Source organism: Notothenia rossii (genome assembly GCF_949606895.1).
Source record: "Notothenia rossii genome assembly, chromosome: 5".
Lineage (NCBI taxonomy): Eukaryota > Metazoa > Chordata > Actinopteri > Perciformes > Nototheniidae > Notothenia > Notothenia rossii.
The window spans coordinates 7,500,527-7,518,558 of record NC_136903.1 but is presented as its reverse complement, the minus strand read 5'-3'; the positions used below and the strand labels follow the sequence as shown (position 1 = coordinate 7,518,558).

General features: G+C 39.9%; 1 protein-coding gene across 2 annotated transcripts in view; it reads right to left on the bottom strand.

The window, feature by feature from the left end:
- Positions 1-2,556: 2,556 nt before the first annotated feature.
- LOC307039644 (ethanolamine kinase 1) overlaps positions 2,557-18,032 on the bottom strand; it is a 50,524-nt gene continuing 35,048 nt past the window's right edge. For both annotated transcript variants that reach the window (XM_079681907.1, XM_079681906.1), the window contains exons 7-8: positions 14,404-14,477; positions 2,557-3,407 (exon numbers count right to left, since the gene is read on the bottom strand). In XM_079681907.1, coding sequence (XP_079538033.1) covers positions 3,338-3,407; positions 14,404-14,477 — 144 coding nt within the window. In that variant the 3' untranslated portion in view covers positions 2,557-3,337. The remainder of the gene's footprint in view (positions 3,408-14,403; positions 14,478-18,032) is intronic.

The following is an 18,032-nucleotide window of genomic DNA, read 5'->3' as shown; positions in this document are numbered from 1 at the left end:
TAGGAGAAGTACATAATGTAACCATTTTTTGTATGTAACCATTTTTTTTAAATGACTGCTTTACCTGATTTGGCTTATTGTAGTAGTATTCGTTTATTAGTCCCCGAGGGGAAAATGGGTTGCAGCACATCACAGAGGCATTTAAAAAGATAAGACAATACATCACTAACAACAACATAGACACAGATAAAAACAAACAGACATAAGAAAAGCAGATATCGGCAGACATGACAAGGGGCCTATAGGCCCTCATTTGCGAAATAGGGGGGACAGGGCCAGACCAGCTGGGTAAACAGTGCGTCCTAGCCATCATTGATTCAGGAGTTTGATGGCTTGGGGGACGAAAGACAGCCTAGATCTGTTCTTTTTTAAACAAGGGGCACGATATCTCCGCCCGGATGGCAACAGTTCAAAGTAAGAGGCAAGAGGGTGCCTCAAGTCACTCACAATATTGTGTGCCAATTTTAAAGCTCTGTCCTTATATAAGCATCCTATATTAGCAAATGAGATTCCTGTCAGATCAAAGTTGTTTTTCTTTAAAAAAAAAAAAACGTTGTGTTTAATCTAATAAATCGATTTGATGTTAGGGTTAACGGTGTTCTTAATTGAACCCCTTTCTTTATGGGGGGGGGGGGGGGGAGTGTGACGACCCCTCCACACCACTAGGCGTTCCGTGGTCTCTCTCTCTCTCTCTGTTTACAGGACCCGGTGCTGTGGGGCCGGCGTTTACCTGATGAGCTGCACCTGGGTCGAAAAGGCCTACAAGAAGAGAGCCCAGCCGGACACGTCTCTCTCTCACTCCTCCGGGCACTCTCTCTGTGCCAGCCTCGGGGACCTGTTGCTGGTTCCATTGACTTATTTGTTTATTAAGAACAAACGATTGTTATATTCTTACCCCTCGTCTCGCCTCCCTGCTTTTCGTTGCAGCCCAGGAGCCGGGTTGTAACACTGCTCAGTTTCTCCACTTATGTAATTCTAATATGTTTTGGAGAGGAAACACAATGATGCATTGGTTATGTATAATTATGATACAAAATCAGCACCCTGTTTAAGATGTTTTGGCAATTGCGTATATTTAATCTTACTTTTAAGACAAAATGGATTCAAAAATTACATTATGAGTATCTACTTCTATTGCAAATGGGGCAAACTATGATTCAAGAACACTAATTAGGTGAGACTTTTAAAGAGACCCTATTTAGCTTTTGGGGTTTTTCCCTTTCCTGTAGTGTGTCATAGGTTCTAGTCTAAAATCCCAAAGTTTCTCTCCCCGCCCCATCCTGAAACGCCTCCATTGGACAATGAGCACGATACATCCTCTTTAACTCTCCCTTGTTTGCCTGCATTATCTGCTCCTGGCAAGTAAAGCCTTATTAAGGACTTCAGGATTATGTTTGGGCAACTCGAAGCACTTTTTGAAGGTTCTGGAAATATTGTGGTAACGGCGAATGCATCTCAAGGGTGGGCAATCGAAGGACTTGGTTATGTTTCGAGAAAGTTGTGGTCTTGATATTGAATGTCGATTTAAAGGATTAGAGAGTAGAACTAATGAGCATTGTCTGCCATCCAATATAATATTATAAGGTCTCAATACTTTGCATTGGAGCAGCATGTTGCCAGAGAACAGAATCCATGTGGAATTACTTCAGTGTTTTAAGATGAATGAACTTGATTTACGTTTCAAATGTATTTCTTCAGGAACAAAATCTACAAAAGTTTTACATTGTTCCCCATTTATTGAATATCTTCTTAAGACATTTCTAAATCATAGAATTACAGTAACACTGTACATAGTTCATTAGCATCATACATTGATCTGCATTTGAAAGACACATCTCATGAAACGAACAATGTACAACAGATAGGGCGATGATACAAGACGTTCCCATAGTCTCAGGCTATTGTGTAAAAAGCAATTAATACATTAAGAACATTATTAAAGTTACATTGTTCTCTACAATAACATTTCAGCTGCAGTTCGTTGAGATATGTCAGTTTATTTCAGTTGATTATAGTCAGAATTATAGTGAAGTAGCACGAGTATACCATTAGTGTGTTTGCCTTGTTCGAGCAACAGGACTTTAGATAAGCAAACATTTTGTTACTCTTTTTCTTGTCTTTTAAAATAACGACACATGTGTGACTTCATATACTGCTCAACAGACATAAAACAATCTGAATAAAATACAATTTAACACTGTCTTTATGGGCTGTTTTAAGAGTGTTAAAGTACACTGAACAAAAATATAAATGCAACACGTACCTGGGGGGGTCCGAAAACCAGTCAGTATCTGGTGCGACCACCATTTGCCTCACGCAGTGCAACACATCTCCTTGGCATAGAGTTGATCAGGTTGTTGATTGTGGAATGTTGGTCCACTCCTCTTCAATGGCTGTGCAAAGTTGCTGGATATTGGCCGTAACTGGAACACGCTGTCGTATACGCCGATCCAGAGCATCCCAAACATGCTCAATGGGTGACATGTTAGGGTTAGGGTTAGGGTTAAACTGACTGGTTTTCGGACCCCCCCAGACCCCCCCAATAAAGCAAAACTGCACGTTTCAGAGTGGCCTTTTATTGTGGCCAGCCTAAGGCACACCTGTGCAATAATCATGCTGTCTAATCAGCATCTTGATATGCCACACCTGTGAGGTGGGATGGATTATCTCGGCAAAGGAGAAGTGCTCACTATCACAGATTCTTTCCGATTTGTGAACAATATTTGAGAGAAATTGTTATTTTGTGTAAATAGGAAATGTTTTAATGGGAGCAAAAACAAAAGTGTTGCATTTATATTTTTGTTCAGTGTAGATGTTTGCTGTTATAGGATCTGTCAATAACCTTAAAGGTAAATAAAAGCAGCTTATAACATACCCCTAGAGATAATGCATCACACTAATGTACGGCTTGCTTCAGTAAACAACTGAAAAGGAAACAGATCTGTGGCGCATGCTGGATAAAAATGAAAAATAACCCTCTTGTGGTTTTTATGATCAGGCTCAGTTTTTGTGGCTCCATGCGCCTCGGCTAAATGTGGGAACAATTAATGTGTTTCTGGCAGCGTCTTCATCTCAGGTCGCCAAAAAAGCTTATCGGCATACTGACTGTGGTAAAAACAAATATTTTAAAAATCACAGTGATAGCAAAACATGTTATCTCACACTCCAGCCTGAAATAACAAAACAGTGAAGAGCACGTCTCTAAGGTCGTTCTCTGCAGACCTTTCCAGGGATGAAAGTACGATATGTCAGGACTTTGGTCACTTCTTCTGGGATTTAGAGAGGAAAGAAACGGTACGCCTGATTTGAAAAAAGGTTGGTCCGTTATCCTTTAATTCTAGATGATTTGCAATCCAAAGTATTCTTCTTTCTTCTCAAAGTAGTAGTTGAGTCGTGCGGTGGCATATCTGGAGGAGAGCAGAAAGAAATTATCAGGAAACACAACCTTTTTTAGTCCTTGGATGAATATGCTGCTAGTCAAAATGTAATGGCTTTTGTGTGTGACAAATACTCTTGTTGTATTATTATAATCGTCCTGTCTCACTTTATCTTCCCTTTTTGTTTTAAATACAATAGAAAAAAACAAATACATCAATTTTTAAAGAGGCCCTTTATGCTTTTTGAGGTTGTCCCTTTCCTGTAGTGTGTTATATGTTTTAGTGCATGTAAATGGTCTGCAAAGGCCAAAATCCCTGTGTTCCCTTCGGAGGGAGTTTCTCTCCCACACACTCCCCCCCGGCCTGAAACGCCTCCATTGCGTATCGTCCACATGGTTCCGTCGCATGCTTCAACGGAGATGCTTCCCATTCACTTTGAATGGGGTGACGTCATGCTTTGCCGAACTGCATTGTTGTTCCGTCGCGACGCTTTGCCTCCGTTGCCCGCTTCAACTTTTCAAGCCTCTACGGAAGCACCAGCCAATCAAATCGCTTGCTTGTGTGTCCGGGCCGGGATATTAATGTGATTGGTTGTTGGTCGTCCACCAGCAAGCTTAAACGCGACGGAACCGCCTGGACGATACGTTAGACTCCTTTGTTTACTTCCGTAACATAGTGACATCACTATGTAAAACTTGCGCTTCTATTGGCTCGCGCTCCAACATATTGTACGTGATAGGCAAAGGGGCGGGACATCTCTAGCTGGTTGACCGATCACAACAGAGCCGGCCAGCTAACCAATCAGAGCAGACTGGGCTCTGGTTTCAGACAGAGGGTGAAAAGAACATTAAAGCATGGAGACATGTCCCAGTAGAGACACTACATACAAATAATGGGGCGGGACCTCTCCATGCAGTTGACCAATCAGAAGATTTTTAGTTGGCCTTAAAACAAAAAAATTAAGCTGCAGTCAGTCGCCTTGAGATTTGGAGTTACTAAAGTCTCTCCTCACATCTTTGTCATCTCTGTCCTCAGATATCTTCTGAATGTTTTCATACACAGTAACACCTGGGAGTGGAACAAAAGTAAGGCTCTTTCTATTCTCTAAGAAATTACTCTCAGTTTGAATTGCCAATAAATTCCACATTTGCAAAATAAATGGGATTTGAGCATAAAAGTTTTGCTTCAACAGCCTTTCATTTTCTGCCTTGAGAATCATTCGGAAATTTCCTTCATGAATGACATCCGAGTCAAAAAGGCTCTGTCCATTTCAAAAGGTAGTAGTTTTAAAAACCAATTGAAATATTACTATTTTTACTCAAATATGAGGATGTATTCTTTTGGCCAGGGGGGAGCGAAATAATTTCAGAAAGAAAAAAGAAAAAGTTTGAGAAACACTGCGCTATTGGATTGTCAAAGAAAAAAAAGACTATGCGAACGTTATTATTAATAATAATTTAAAAAATTTTTTTATAAAAACAAAAGAAAATATTAAAAAAATTTTTTTTTAATTTTCCATTTTTATTTTGTAATCATCTCGCGAACCCCACTTTGGGAACCCCTGCTCTACAGTACAGGTTAGCTCTGCGTGTTAGCGAGGCTTGCTAATGTAAACAAAGACGATATTACGTCCAAAACACGTAAGGCATTGTTTTTGATGGCAACATTTTGTGGGTCTGCCACCGATATTACGTCATATCGGCAGCAAATCTGTATCCACTCGTTGTTCCCCCGTTTTTTAAAGATTCGGGTACGGAGGAAAAGAGAAAGGGTTTTATTTTCTGACGCTGCGTGAGTTCCCCGACACACCGGGGACACATATTTATGTATAAAAGACATCGCAAAGTGCATTTTGCATGATAGGTCCCCTTTAAGTTCTGCCCATTTGTAACTCTGATCTTTTGAATATAAGGGTCATAACAGGATAAATTGTTAGTACATGCCAACTAAACAACTGCAGATTAGAACAATTCATTGTAAAGTGTGAAATACTCTAGATTAGCAGAAAACATCAATATGACCTCATAGGGTTGTTAGCTCTTAGACTTGAAAATGTTTTTCAACTGCTCTTACGGCTCGAATAAAATTGCATTACCAATGCATTTCACTTTTTTGTATTATATGACAACAGAAAGTGTATACTTAAAGGTGGGGTAGGTAATTCCCTTCAGAAACACTTGTTGTTATATTCCATGGAATGCTCTTAACATCCCGATAGCAATGAATATCTGAAATGCTTTGATAATAAATACATACAAAAATCTTCATCTGTGGAAGCCGTGGCGCTGTAAAAAGCACGAGCAATCATTTTAGAATCAAATGTGTTCATTTAATTTTACTTTTTGACGTGGGAAAGAGAATTACCCGCACAAAATATATTCCGCATATTGGATTTCTAAGATATATTGTCCGATTCACTATCAGGCATCTCAAAAGGCATTTCATTTTGAGTATTATTATTAGGGAAATCCACATTTCAGGAATTATAGCGAGTGACACAATTTAAAGTTTCTCACATTAAAGGACTTAAAGGTGGGGTAGGTAAGTTTGAGAAACCGGCTCGAGATACACTTTTTGTTATATTCCATGGAATGCTCTTAACATCCCGATAGCAATGAATATCTGAAGTGCTTTGACAAAAAATCCATTGAAAAAATGTCATCTGTGGAAGCCGCGGTGCTGTAAAAAGCACGACCAATCATCTGAGCCGGCCGGCTAAAGTAACTGGATGGCCTACCTGCCTGTCAGCCTTCCATCTGTGCACAAACTTATCTCGTGCCCTCATTGGTCATGTGCACGTTCTTGTGTGTTGGAGGAGGGGCTCTGTGAGGAAGTGGCAGATTTCTTCCGGTTGTGTATTTTCAAATTCTAGCGCACTCGAGCTGGTTTCTACATTTATACCAACCCTACCTTTAATGTTATAATAATTACTGTGTTAAATTAAATACTAACATTGTAATTGAATTGAATGTTTGTTCAATATCGTTCACTGAATATTAATAATATTAGCTTCAGTAAGCAAGAACTATCATTACAAACAGATGTGCAAATCTGTAAGTAAATGTACAGAATGTACCTGAATAAAAAGTTTTGCAAATGTTAAACTGATCTGCAAATGTATCATCAACTATTTAGCAAATATTAAACTGCTAATTGATTGATTTCTGTAATGTTGTGTCTAACACTTTGAGACAATCTTCCCGATCTAACATTTTGCACTATTTCTTTACAGATTACACATTTGAAAAACCGTTCGCACAAATAATATTGAGACAAATCTATCTCCTTATAGAAAATAAGTTGCTATTGTTGTATGAAGAAAGAGGCCCCTCACCATCAGAAAGCCTAATATAAAGGATTCAGACCCTGATATTAATATAAAGATAAGCTCCTCAGATGGGGATGAATACACAACCATGTGTTTGTCCGGTGTTACCCAGCAGGCCTTGCTTACAGCTCAAGGTGGGCACCAGTCTCTTTGTTAGCACAACTTGCAAAACAATACAGCATCAAGTGTTGTTTCAATAAAGCACTGAGTCTGAAAGCTGTGCTGAGAACTTAACTGCGAGAAAAAGTGGTTTTGTATTTTTCAAACCATATTATCGAACGCTCCAATAAATCTGATGTCTGAGTATGCTGCTGCCCTTGGCCATTATAATATACCCTTTGAAATTAAGTGAAGTTTTAAAAGCACAGAACCATAGAGGTACAGAGAAAAGTGTGTCCTTTAATCAGAGCTTTCACTGAAATCCTCAATGCCGAATCAGACAAAAACATAATTCAGACACAGGCCTTTTAGTTGCTTGTATTCCATCGCTCTCTCCTGACCTGTGTCTCTAGGTAAAACTGCTCTCTACTGTGCCAGTCGCACTGCTGATATCTTTCTTATTCTGTCTATTTCTTTGCTTCACTTACGGGTCAACTCCAGGCAAAGACTACACACCTGTAACTGTTGAAATAAATCGATGGTACATTATGTGTCTAACCTTTGCCCCTGCAGAGAACTCCAGAAAATATTTGAGGGAAAATACAAATCCTTGGTGTGTTAGAGGCAGAACACAGATTTAACTTCTCTCATTGTGGTTTGGAAACATTTAAAAAGGCGTTTTCACTGACTTTATTTCAATTAAATTGTGTACTACAGTGCGTGATTGACAGGGGTGTCAAACTCAAATGCACAGTGGGCCAAAATAAAAAAAGGGGTACTAGTCGAGGGCCGGACTGGTTCAATGTTTATTGCAAAACTTATTGAAATGAACTTATTGCACATATTAAACCTGGAACTAACAAAGCTTAAATGATTGCCAATAAAAACAACATTACACATTAAATAATCAGTTGCATTCATTTCTTATGGCTCTATCTGCAGCTTTTCCAGAGTCATTTCTTATGATTACATTTTCCCACAGGCCAACAACAGCTTCAACAAAACGATTTCCCTCAAAGAGAAAAAAAACATGCCCTGTTGTCGAGAGAAAGAAAGTGCAGAAGGAAACATCCATTAAACTCAGTGTGCTGCTCTGTGATGCTAGCTCAGATACTTGGCATCTCATCTTGGGTGCAAGGTCATCAATGTTTGGGGTCAGGCTCTGAGCTGAGGAGACCCTCAGGATGGAGTGAAGGTGTGCGTGCAATATACCGGCGGTCCAGATCTAATAGTAATTAGATATTATCCTGCGGGCCGAAATTAGATCCACCAAGGGCCTGATTTGGCCCCCGGACCTTGAGTTTGACACATGTGGTGTAAAAAAAGCATGGTTGTCAAAACCTTTGCCCTGACCCGCAAACATTACACTTCTCCATGACAATCATGACAACTAAATAAAGTTTAGCATCTAACCAGAGGGGAAAAGGGCAGAGTGCATTTACATATGTACAAAAATAGTCAGATATTATGTAGCAAGTTATCAAGAAGAGTGGGTGAGTTATAGTATGACAATCATCCTGCTAATTTGTTCGGTCGAGGGTAGGCAAAGCATTATTTAAAAAGTTTAAGTTAGAGAGAAGCCAGATTTAAGTGGTATTTTTAAAGAGGTCCTATTATGCTTCGTTGGCGTTTTGCCTTTCATCTAATGTGATATACTGTAGGGTTTTGTGTATAAAATAAACCCTAATGTACTCACCATATATAATTCAGTAAATGCAGTACAAGTATTTCCCAGCATAAAATAAATAAGTGAACTTTTAAACGTTGTGAATGTGAAAAAGTATTGAGCAAAAGCAAAATGACTGGACTTCTGACCTACCATAGATAAATGAAATACACAGATGAGCCAAGCAGGAATTCTTAGGAGTCTTATTTATTCTAGTTTTGCACGGTTAAAATCAGTCATATCACCTGTCACTATTTGACTTTAAACATGCCTGTGGTTGGGTTTATGTGTCTGTAACATCAATAACGTATAAAGTCAGCTTAACATCATTTGGGAATAAAATCAACTATGTACAATTGATAATGGACTGTTCCAACAGCTTTAACAGATCGTCTCCAAGATGGTCATGACCTGGGACCTTCGGTATCAGTTCACTACATTCGCCAGTCGGATAATAACTTACTTGTATTCTTAAGAAAGCAAAATGTCCCTAAATGTGGATTTATTGCATTTTGAATTAAAGATCGCCTCCAAGTTATGAGACCCGGCACTCCCTTCTCACTTTGTTTTAGTCATATTTTAAAAGCCCTGTACTAGCAATGAAAGGCCCTCATCCATATCAAGTATACTAACACTAATATTTGCACCAAAAATATGAAAAACAATTAAACACCACTTTTTAGATCTCAAAAAGTCATTAAAGGTGGGGTAGGTCATTTTGGAGAAACCAGCTCGAGTGCGCAAGAATTTGAAAATACACAACCGGAAGAAATCTGCCTCTTCCTTACAGAGCCCTTCCTCCAACACACACGAACGCGCACATGACCAATGAGGGCACGAGATAAGTTTGTGCACAGATAGAAGGCTGCCAGGCAGGTAGGCCATCCAGTTATTTTAGCCGGGCCGGCTCAGATGATTGGTCGTGCTTTTTACAGCACCACGGCTTCCACAGATGAATTTATTTATGGATTTTTTGTCAAAGCACTTCAGATATTCATTGCTATCGGGATGTTAAGAGCATTCCATGGAATATAATAAAAAGTGTATCTCGAGCCGGTTTCTCAAACTTACCTACCCCACCTTTAATTGGACGTTCAGTTAGTTCAATTAAAAGTAAAAAGGGCTTCAATGTCACTTTATCCCAAAAAACAAAACAAACAAATCAGTGGTCATTGCACTTTTGTTCAGTCTAATCACCCAACACACACACACACCGTTTATAAGTCAAATTATGTTTGAGTATACCAATTTAAAAGAACAGCAACCCTCACAGGTGATCCCATTCATCCCTATTTGTATTGAGGCCGACACCTAAAACTAGCGTGCTTAACGTTTATCATCATCACAGATGAAACCGAGACGTTTTTCCCTTTAGCAGAAGTAGGGAAAATGAACTCGCAGGTATTCTGTTTCACAATGTGCTTTTGTGCAGAACTTCCTCAATGTTAGCAGCCATGCTACTCCAAACAGAGGGCCTCCTCTCCTCCTCCTTCATTTCCTCATAATAATGTCTTTGTCAAATAACGGCTCACCTTGCCAACACGTCCACAAATCTAAACCGCTGACTCGCAGACACTTTCAACACATGAATAAAATCATATAAGGAAAGTAAATATGGAGAGAGAGGAATAAAATCATATAAGGAAAGTAAATATGGAGGGAGAGGGAGGGGTTGCATTCCCCTTGTGGCTCCCTATTGTCACATGTACATCTGCTCCTGGTTAAAGCACAAGGCCCGGGCGACGCCTGTCACTCGTTGGGAAGTCTGCAGCGATTTGGCTCAGGGGGATAACAGTGGGAACACACACACACACACACACACACACACACACACACACACACACACACACACACACACACACACACACACACACACACACACACACACACACACACACACACACACACACACACACACACACACACACACACACACACACACACACACACACACACACACACACACACACACACACACACACACACACACACACACACACACACACACACACACACACACACACACACACACACACACACACCATTTAACCCAAACTTCCTATCCCTCCTCTCCAAAATAACTTGTTTGCCACAGTGAGTCCTTGTTTGTTCTCTCTTGAGTTAAACTACGCGGTGAAGCTAAGGTTGCGGTCGTGACAAGTTAATTATGGTTAAAGCTATGATATTCAAAACTAAATCAAATTACTTCAATAATTGTGAAAAAGGTCTTAAAGCAGTTAACCCACAATAGAAAATGTTACCAACTCTGCTTTCAATGCAATGGCCTTTGATTAGATGAATAGATTCGATTGAATTGTATTCTCATTGCAAAGAGAACTTAGTACTGCGACAACTAAATACAGTTTGGCATCTAACCAGAGGGGAAAGGGCAGAATGCATTTACATATGTATAAAGAAATAGTCAGATATTATAAAGAAGAGTAGGTGAGTTGTAGAACAGTTTCTAAAACGACTGAAATACCGTGAATACAATGTAGATCAGAATGATGTGGTTCATTATGGACCGTAAAGCCCTGATCAAAGAGATGGCAAGCTTTGTTCCATTCATCTAAGGACATATGGAGGTAATCCAGAAGAAGTTCATTTGTGATACATCTTATATATATATATCTTATACCATTTAAATCCCCATTTCATATTAGAAATGTAAAAAGGAAAATGCTAGCTTTGTTACTGTCAGCTATTATAAACCGTTTTGCTACCAAGACTTCATTCATCCAATTCAACCTCCTCTTGGAGAGCAGCACAATAAGATATTCACAATAAATGTACTGACTATATAATAAATATATGATTAAATACTGTTGGATGTGAATATAGGTTGCTTTATTTAAACTGACAAGGGAAAGTTTATGACTTCAGCGTGTTCTGAAATGAATAGATTAAAGCGAGGACAAACTTGACCGTTTCCATCCAATTGATTTGTGAATGATGAAGAGTCCTGTCAGCGGTATTGGCAGAAAGAAAAAAGGATAAAGATATAAACTGAACAAAAATATAAATGCAACACTTTTGTTTTGCTCCCATTTTTCATGAGATGAACTCAAAGATCTAAAACATTTTCTACATACACAAAATAACCAAATATTGTTCACAAATCTGAAAAAATCTGTGATAGTGAGCACTTCTCCTTTGCTGAGATAATCCATCCCACCTCACAGGTGTGGCATATCAAGATGCTGATTAGACAGCATGATTATTGCACAGGTGTGCCTTAGGCTGGCCACAATAAAAGGCCACTCTGAAACATGCAGTTTTGCTTTATTGGGGGGTCTGGGGGGGTCCGAAAACCATAGGGTTAAACCCTAACCCTAACATGTCACCCATCTCCTTGGCATAGAGTTGATCAGGTTGGTGATTGTGGAATGTGGAATGTTGGTCTCTTCAATGGCTGTGCGAAGTTGCTGGATATTGGCAGGAACTGGAACACGCTGTCGTATACGCCAATCCAGAGCATCCCAAACATGCTCAATGTTATTGTTGTTAAAACACAAGTTAAGACTGTAATTATGCGTTTGCATGATATTTATCTGTTCCAGTTTGTGCATTTAAAATGATTTATGTGAAGTTAATGCTTGATTTCCTGTTCCAGCTCTTTCAAAATACTATGTGATTCAAGTTAGGGTTAGGGTAATGTTGTGAATCGAGTGGCCCATGGTGGTGGTGGGGTTATGGTATGGGCAGGCGTATGGTATGGACGACGAACACAGGCCACTCGATTCACAACATTACCCTAACCCTAATCCTAACCCTCACACAAGATACTGACTGGTTTTCGGACCCCCCCAGCCCCCCCCAATAAAGCAAAACTGCACGTTTCAGAGTGGCCTTTTATTGTGGCCAGCCTAAGGCACACCTGTGCAATAATCATGCTGTCTAATCAGCATCTTGATATGCCACACAGATTTTTTCAGATTTGTGAACAATATTTGAGAGAAATGGTTATTTTGTGTAAATAGAAAATGTTTCAGATCTTTGAGTTCCTCTCATGAAAAATGGGAGCAAAAACAAAAGTGTTGCGTTTATATTTTTGTTCAGTGTATGTGAGAGTGTGCATTGAGTGGTTAGGGACTTTACTGTTGCTCTCCGAGCTCATTTAAGTCTAACCCTCCAGTCAAAGAAAGGTAACCCGAGCCACTTCGTGCACTTTAGGACAACCTCAGCCGGCGGCTTAGAGCAGCAGACGTCTAGCAGGCGCATGTGTTCGAGCCAGGGATGAGAGACGTATATGTGAGAGAGGAGCGACGGCACGGGAACAATAGTGCCTCTGTGCCCCGGCACCCCTCTGGATCACATTTCCTCAGAGGTCCAGATCGAAATGAGGCAGGGGCCCTGTCGCTGATCTAGCAAGCGAGCGCAGAAAGCCACACAGAGGGGAGGGTGCCGTATGTCAATAGTGATTAGGATCACGATCACAACTGTGGCGGGTGTGGGGGCGCACAGAGGAGGAAGAAGGGGGGAGGGGGGAGTAGGGGTGAGGGGAAAGATTTTGCCCTCCTGAACTTTATTGTCTGGTTGCTGGTAGTGGGGAATGTCTCCTGGACTTGTTTAAAGTTAAGTGCGTGGATCAGAATACATTTAAAAATAAAAGAAACGTCTTTAGAAAGTCTTTGTCAAAGCTTAGCCTTTCATCATCTTGTGAGTTGTGGTTCAAGAGTGAAGAAAGGCATGACATTTCACATGTAAACAGTTTCATAGCGACATGGAGAAGTGTGCTCGTCTTGCCTGTTTTATGCCAGATTCTGGAAACACAGAATCCCAAAGCAGTGGTGGAAAAAAAATGAAATATTTCCACACTCGAGCGTCATGTTCCCACTCCTTTATTTCTATTTCTCTGCCAATACATTTTTGTCAGGCAATCCTAATGAGGATCCTGTTTGTCGAAACATGGCAGTGAAATAGTGAGTGCTCCAAATCAATGCACTTCATATATCTTTCCATTCCTTCGAGTCATAAAGTGATGTATGATGACGTTAAGTTATAAGGTGGTCCCATGAATGAGGTCATAGTTTTCTTTGTGGTTTTATGCGTTTCTACATTCAACAGTTGCTGAGCCGGTGTTAATGTGAAGTTGGTGCTTAATGTCAGGAGGATGTCGATTTGAATATTTTCAATTTGTAGCCTTTCATTTTTGTTCAGCACTTGACGCATGACATGTCTGCTATACCACTATATTGGTTACATATACAACTACAGCGCTTTAGAGACTGGAACAATGTTTAAACAAAGTAACACTCCTATGACTGTGGACTAACAGCCCGTCCACACAGCAGCGTTAAAAAACGCTTCTCTGCCCATTGACTTTGAATGGGGGTGACGTCACGTTGCCTCGCTTTTCGCCGAACTGCATTGTGGGGAAGCAAAGCGAAAATTTCCAGGATTTTCAGGATTCAAAAGTTGAGCAATGTTCAACTTTTGAAGCTGAGCTGGAAGCATCAGCCAATCAAATCCCGTTAATGCAAATCTGACAGTACAAGCGTTAGCCAATCAAACCGCGTGCAAGCTGGGAGAGCCAGACCGCAGTTCATTTCCTCATATTACAAACGAGAAATTACGGTAGCAAATCACCCGGTTCTTTACGACCAGTAACTATTTACCGGGATACAAACCGGAGGAACCAGGCATGGAGGGAGGTGGCAGAGACAGTGGGTGAAACTGGTAGGTTTTCGACTGTTTGGGGAGTTTATATATATATATATATTTCTCGCATAAATTCCCGGGGTTTTTTGCTTTGTATGTCGGGGGCGGGAGATTCATGTGATTGGTTGTTGGTCGCGTTGCTCGCAAAAAATCCCCAAACTTTCAGACACGCCCACCTCCAAGATTTTCAAGATTTTTTTAATGCTGCTGTGTGGACGGGCCGTCAGTGTTACCGTATGAAAAATCATTTGTTAAGCATTTTAAAGACAAACCTTTCAAAGTCAAAGTCAATGGAGGAGAACCGTGATTGCAGGATGGCCCAAACTCCCCAGAAGAAGTTGGATGCCTGGTGGAAGAGAAAGGAAAATGTTCAGTACAATACTTCATTTTGTCTCTAGAGGAATGGCAGCAGCAACATGGGACGGACATGCACTCGTTTGAAGATCCGATTAAATCTTCAAACGCACGCTTCTTCTTGCCCCCTGCAGGCGGGTCACAGTGGGGGCAGAAGTCTTCAGCAGGGCAAACACTCTGGATTGGAGACAACTAATTCAATGACAGACTTATTGATTCCATGCCGCTAGTCCATAATACTCATCTGGGACTGGAATGTGTTTCAGAAGTGTATGAATCTAGATTATGGGAGAAAAAGTCCAGAAGACCCAATTCAACTTTGAGTGTTGAGACCTAAACAGGTCACAATGTGCTCTTTATTAAATATAATGGCAATACACTGACAGAGTGATGATACTTACAATAAGAAGAATTCTGAATAAATCATAAAATATGTATTTATTTGTTCAAACAAGTCTGCTTCAACTGTAAAATGTCGCACTTTCATTGAACTTTTAACCAGTTCCTAAAAAAAAATATTTTCTACATTTTTGTCCTCTTATTGTCGAGGACACAATGTTCATTCACATTTATATTCTGTGCCTCTACTGTGCCTGTGTACTTGCTTTAATGTTCAAAATGTCCTTAGCCTTTAACGTACAATGTGTTGGAGCTCTAGCCAATTGAAGTGCAGGTGTTACATAGTGATGTCACTATGATATGGAAGTAAACAAATGGAGTCCAATGGAGGCGTTTCAGGCAGGGGGGGGGGGGGGGAATGTGGGATTCTTCCTCAATTTGTGACATGTTCTGCAACACTATTCCTTTTTAAAGTGATATTGTATATGTTATTTCGTGGTTCTAATTTATGTTATTTTTATTTTATTAAATTGTAAATATTTTCTTTATTTTGTCAAATCGATTCTTATATCATAAAATGTGTCCGATATGAATCCTAGTGATGTGTATCAGGTCCGGTATGTGCACACTTTTAAAATAATAATAATATATTTGATTTAAAAGCGCACTTTTCATTTGCGTAAACAAAACTCAAAGTGCTACAAAATTAAAAAGGGTGAAACAAAACAACAAAAACAGTTGAAAAAAACAAAAAAACAATTAAAACAACATGTGACATTCAGGCCGGCATGGCATAATGTGGGGTACACTGAACACGTGTTGCTTTTCGTTCTAAATCAAACATCACAGCTGTATTTGATCACTTCTTTTAAGCTTTGCTCCATTTGCTCGAGCGACAGAGCAGAACTGTAGAATCACACTTCAGTGCTCCCTCTCTGCTGCACACCGCCCCGTCAGAATGACAAACCTCTGTATTGAATGGTTCCCTCCTTAATGGCTTTGCTCCCTTGCAGACTTCCATGACTTCTTACATTTCTGTTGTTCTCCACCCTTATTGTAAATCTTCATGGTAGGACCACTAATGGCGAGTCCTAATAAGATCCAGACAGCCTCTGTTCTGCGGCCCACGGATATAATCACATTTTTATTTGATAATCAAATAAAGGGCGGAATGAAATACTTGAAGAGCAATGTGCGGTTTTCCCCTTGGCTCGATTCCCCTCTCTGGCAGATTTTCATCTCTAATCTCTGCCTTGAGTTGGCTTTGGGAGATTGAGCGTGTTTCCATTATGATTAATAACCACTCTCCATTAAGGCCGCATTAGTCTAACACTAAGCAGGGAGCGTCGGTGACAGCGAGCCATTGAGAAAATCGGAGATGAGAGACGTGTGGGCAGAGTGACATCACAGAGCCGCGGGCTGCAGCCTCGGCATCACGGGGGGTTCCCTGCGAAGGAGGCGAGTTGTAAAGACCCCACTGCGTCTTGGCACCGTTTCCCAGGGATTAAGATACGAGAGAAAGCTTCACGGCGTTCAGATTTGGCGACGGGCCAGGCTTTGTCGATGCCACACAGCTTCCTTCTGCACACTGGTTTCCTCTGCATTCAACTGAACTATGGTGAGGATTCAATGTAGTTTGATTATTCCAAGCAATTACCAAGGGATGTTAATGCGATACAAAAGGATCAAATACTCATACAATTCCTTCTTTTTTAAAACAACACGAATATTAAAAAGGCATCAGAGTGAACTCATCATTAGCTTTGTATTGGAAATGTTCCAACAACATCATGTGATTTGGCCAGATGTGTTAACAAATCGCTTTTTATCTTAGTTTAAGTTTAACCTGACTGCAAATAAATCGTCCAATATTTTGTTTAAAAACTTTCATCAAGCTACTTCTGATATAATATGTATTTTGCATTTTTATTTTTGTATCTATATAATGTCAAAAAACTGTGACAGAAAAATCCCAGAGCCTAAGGGCATGGACTTAAATGTATTGTTTACAGTAAAACATGTATTTTAATTAGCAAACTTTTTAACAAAGATGTTTTGTTTTAATGAATTGTTTAATCTAGAAAATGTCAGAAAATATTTTACACACCATTTCCCACAGCCTACTTTTAGGGCATTTGATCACAGACAGAACTGTCCAAAACCCATATCCATTCAAAACTAAACAATACTTTACAATTAATACAATATTTCATTATCAAAACAATAAATACAAATTAATAATTTGTATAGGTTATCATAAAGATTTGTATAATATTTTTTGTAATTATTTGATACCTTTTGTTTTGTGATAAAAAAACCCAGCATAGATGATGTGGATATAAGCTGTCCTACATGTAGTGGGTAAAATGGCGCTATTTGTGGATATTTTTCAACAGGGATATTTCAGCTCCATTCCTTGACATTATGAAAAAGAGACCCTATGATTTTCTCCGTTATCAGGCTCAGTATCTCTCATTTTGACACACGGCTTGTCAAAAATGAATCGAGCTGGAAACTTGGCTTGTTAAGCGTCGGTGATCAATTCCTCCCACTTCCCCCCGAGTCAAGAGTCCTCCTCGGTTTGTCATAGAAAATCTGATTTCAATCAACATGATGTTATCGCCAGTCTCCATTCCAGGCTTTATTTCTTCCCCCCCGCTCTCATTTCTCCCTCTCTGTTTTTTTGGCCGAGGCACGAGTTATTTTAAAAAAGTAATATGCTTCCTCATCATTTCTGGGCTATTTCAGAAGACATTCACACCACCCCAGAAATTGGTCAGGACAATTCTGCATATTGTGTTGAGCTGTGAAAGCACTTTTAGACGGATAGCCCACTTGAGCCACCAAAGAATGAAAATTGTGGTTATAATAAAAATAATTTTGGCTGCTGTCTTTCATTTTTCCCTGCGGCGGTTTCTAATCAACTCAGACGGAGTCCATCAAACTCTGAGCAGCGGTGGGTCATCTGTGGATCGGTTTTCTTTGGGGAGTTGGAAAAGTAAATTGTTAAAATGTGATGGTGAGGTGTTGCCGCCCTGTCATTTCAGAGGTCTGCGCGCATATGTACAGTATGCTGTTCAAATGCACACACTAATCTCATAATATTGACATTTGACATTGTCTCCAAGAACTTAAAAAAAGGAAATAGCCGTTGAGAGATTTCCAAAGTCTTTCCAAAGTGTTGAGGCACTACATATTAAATCAAATC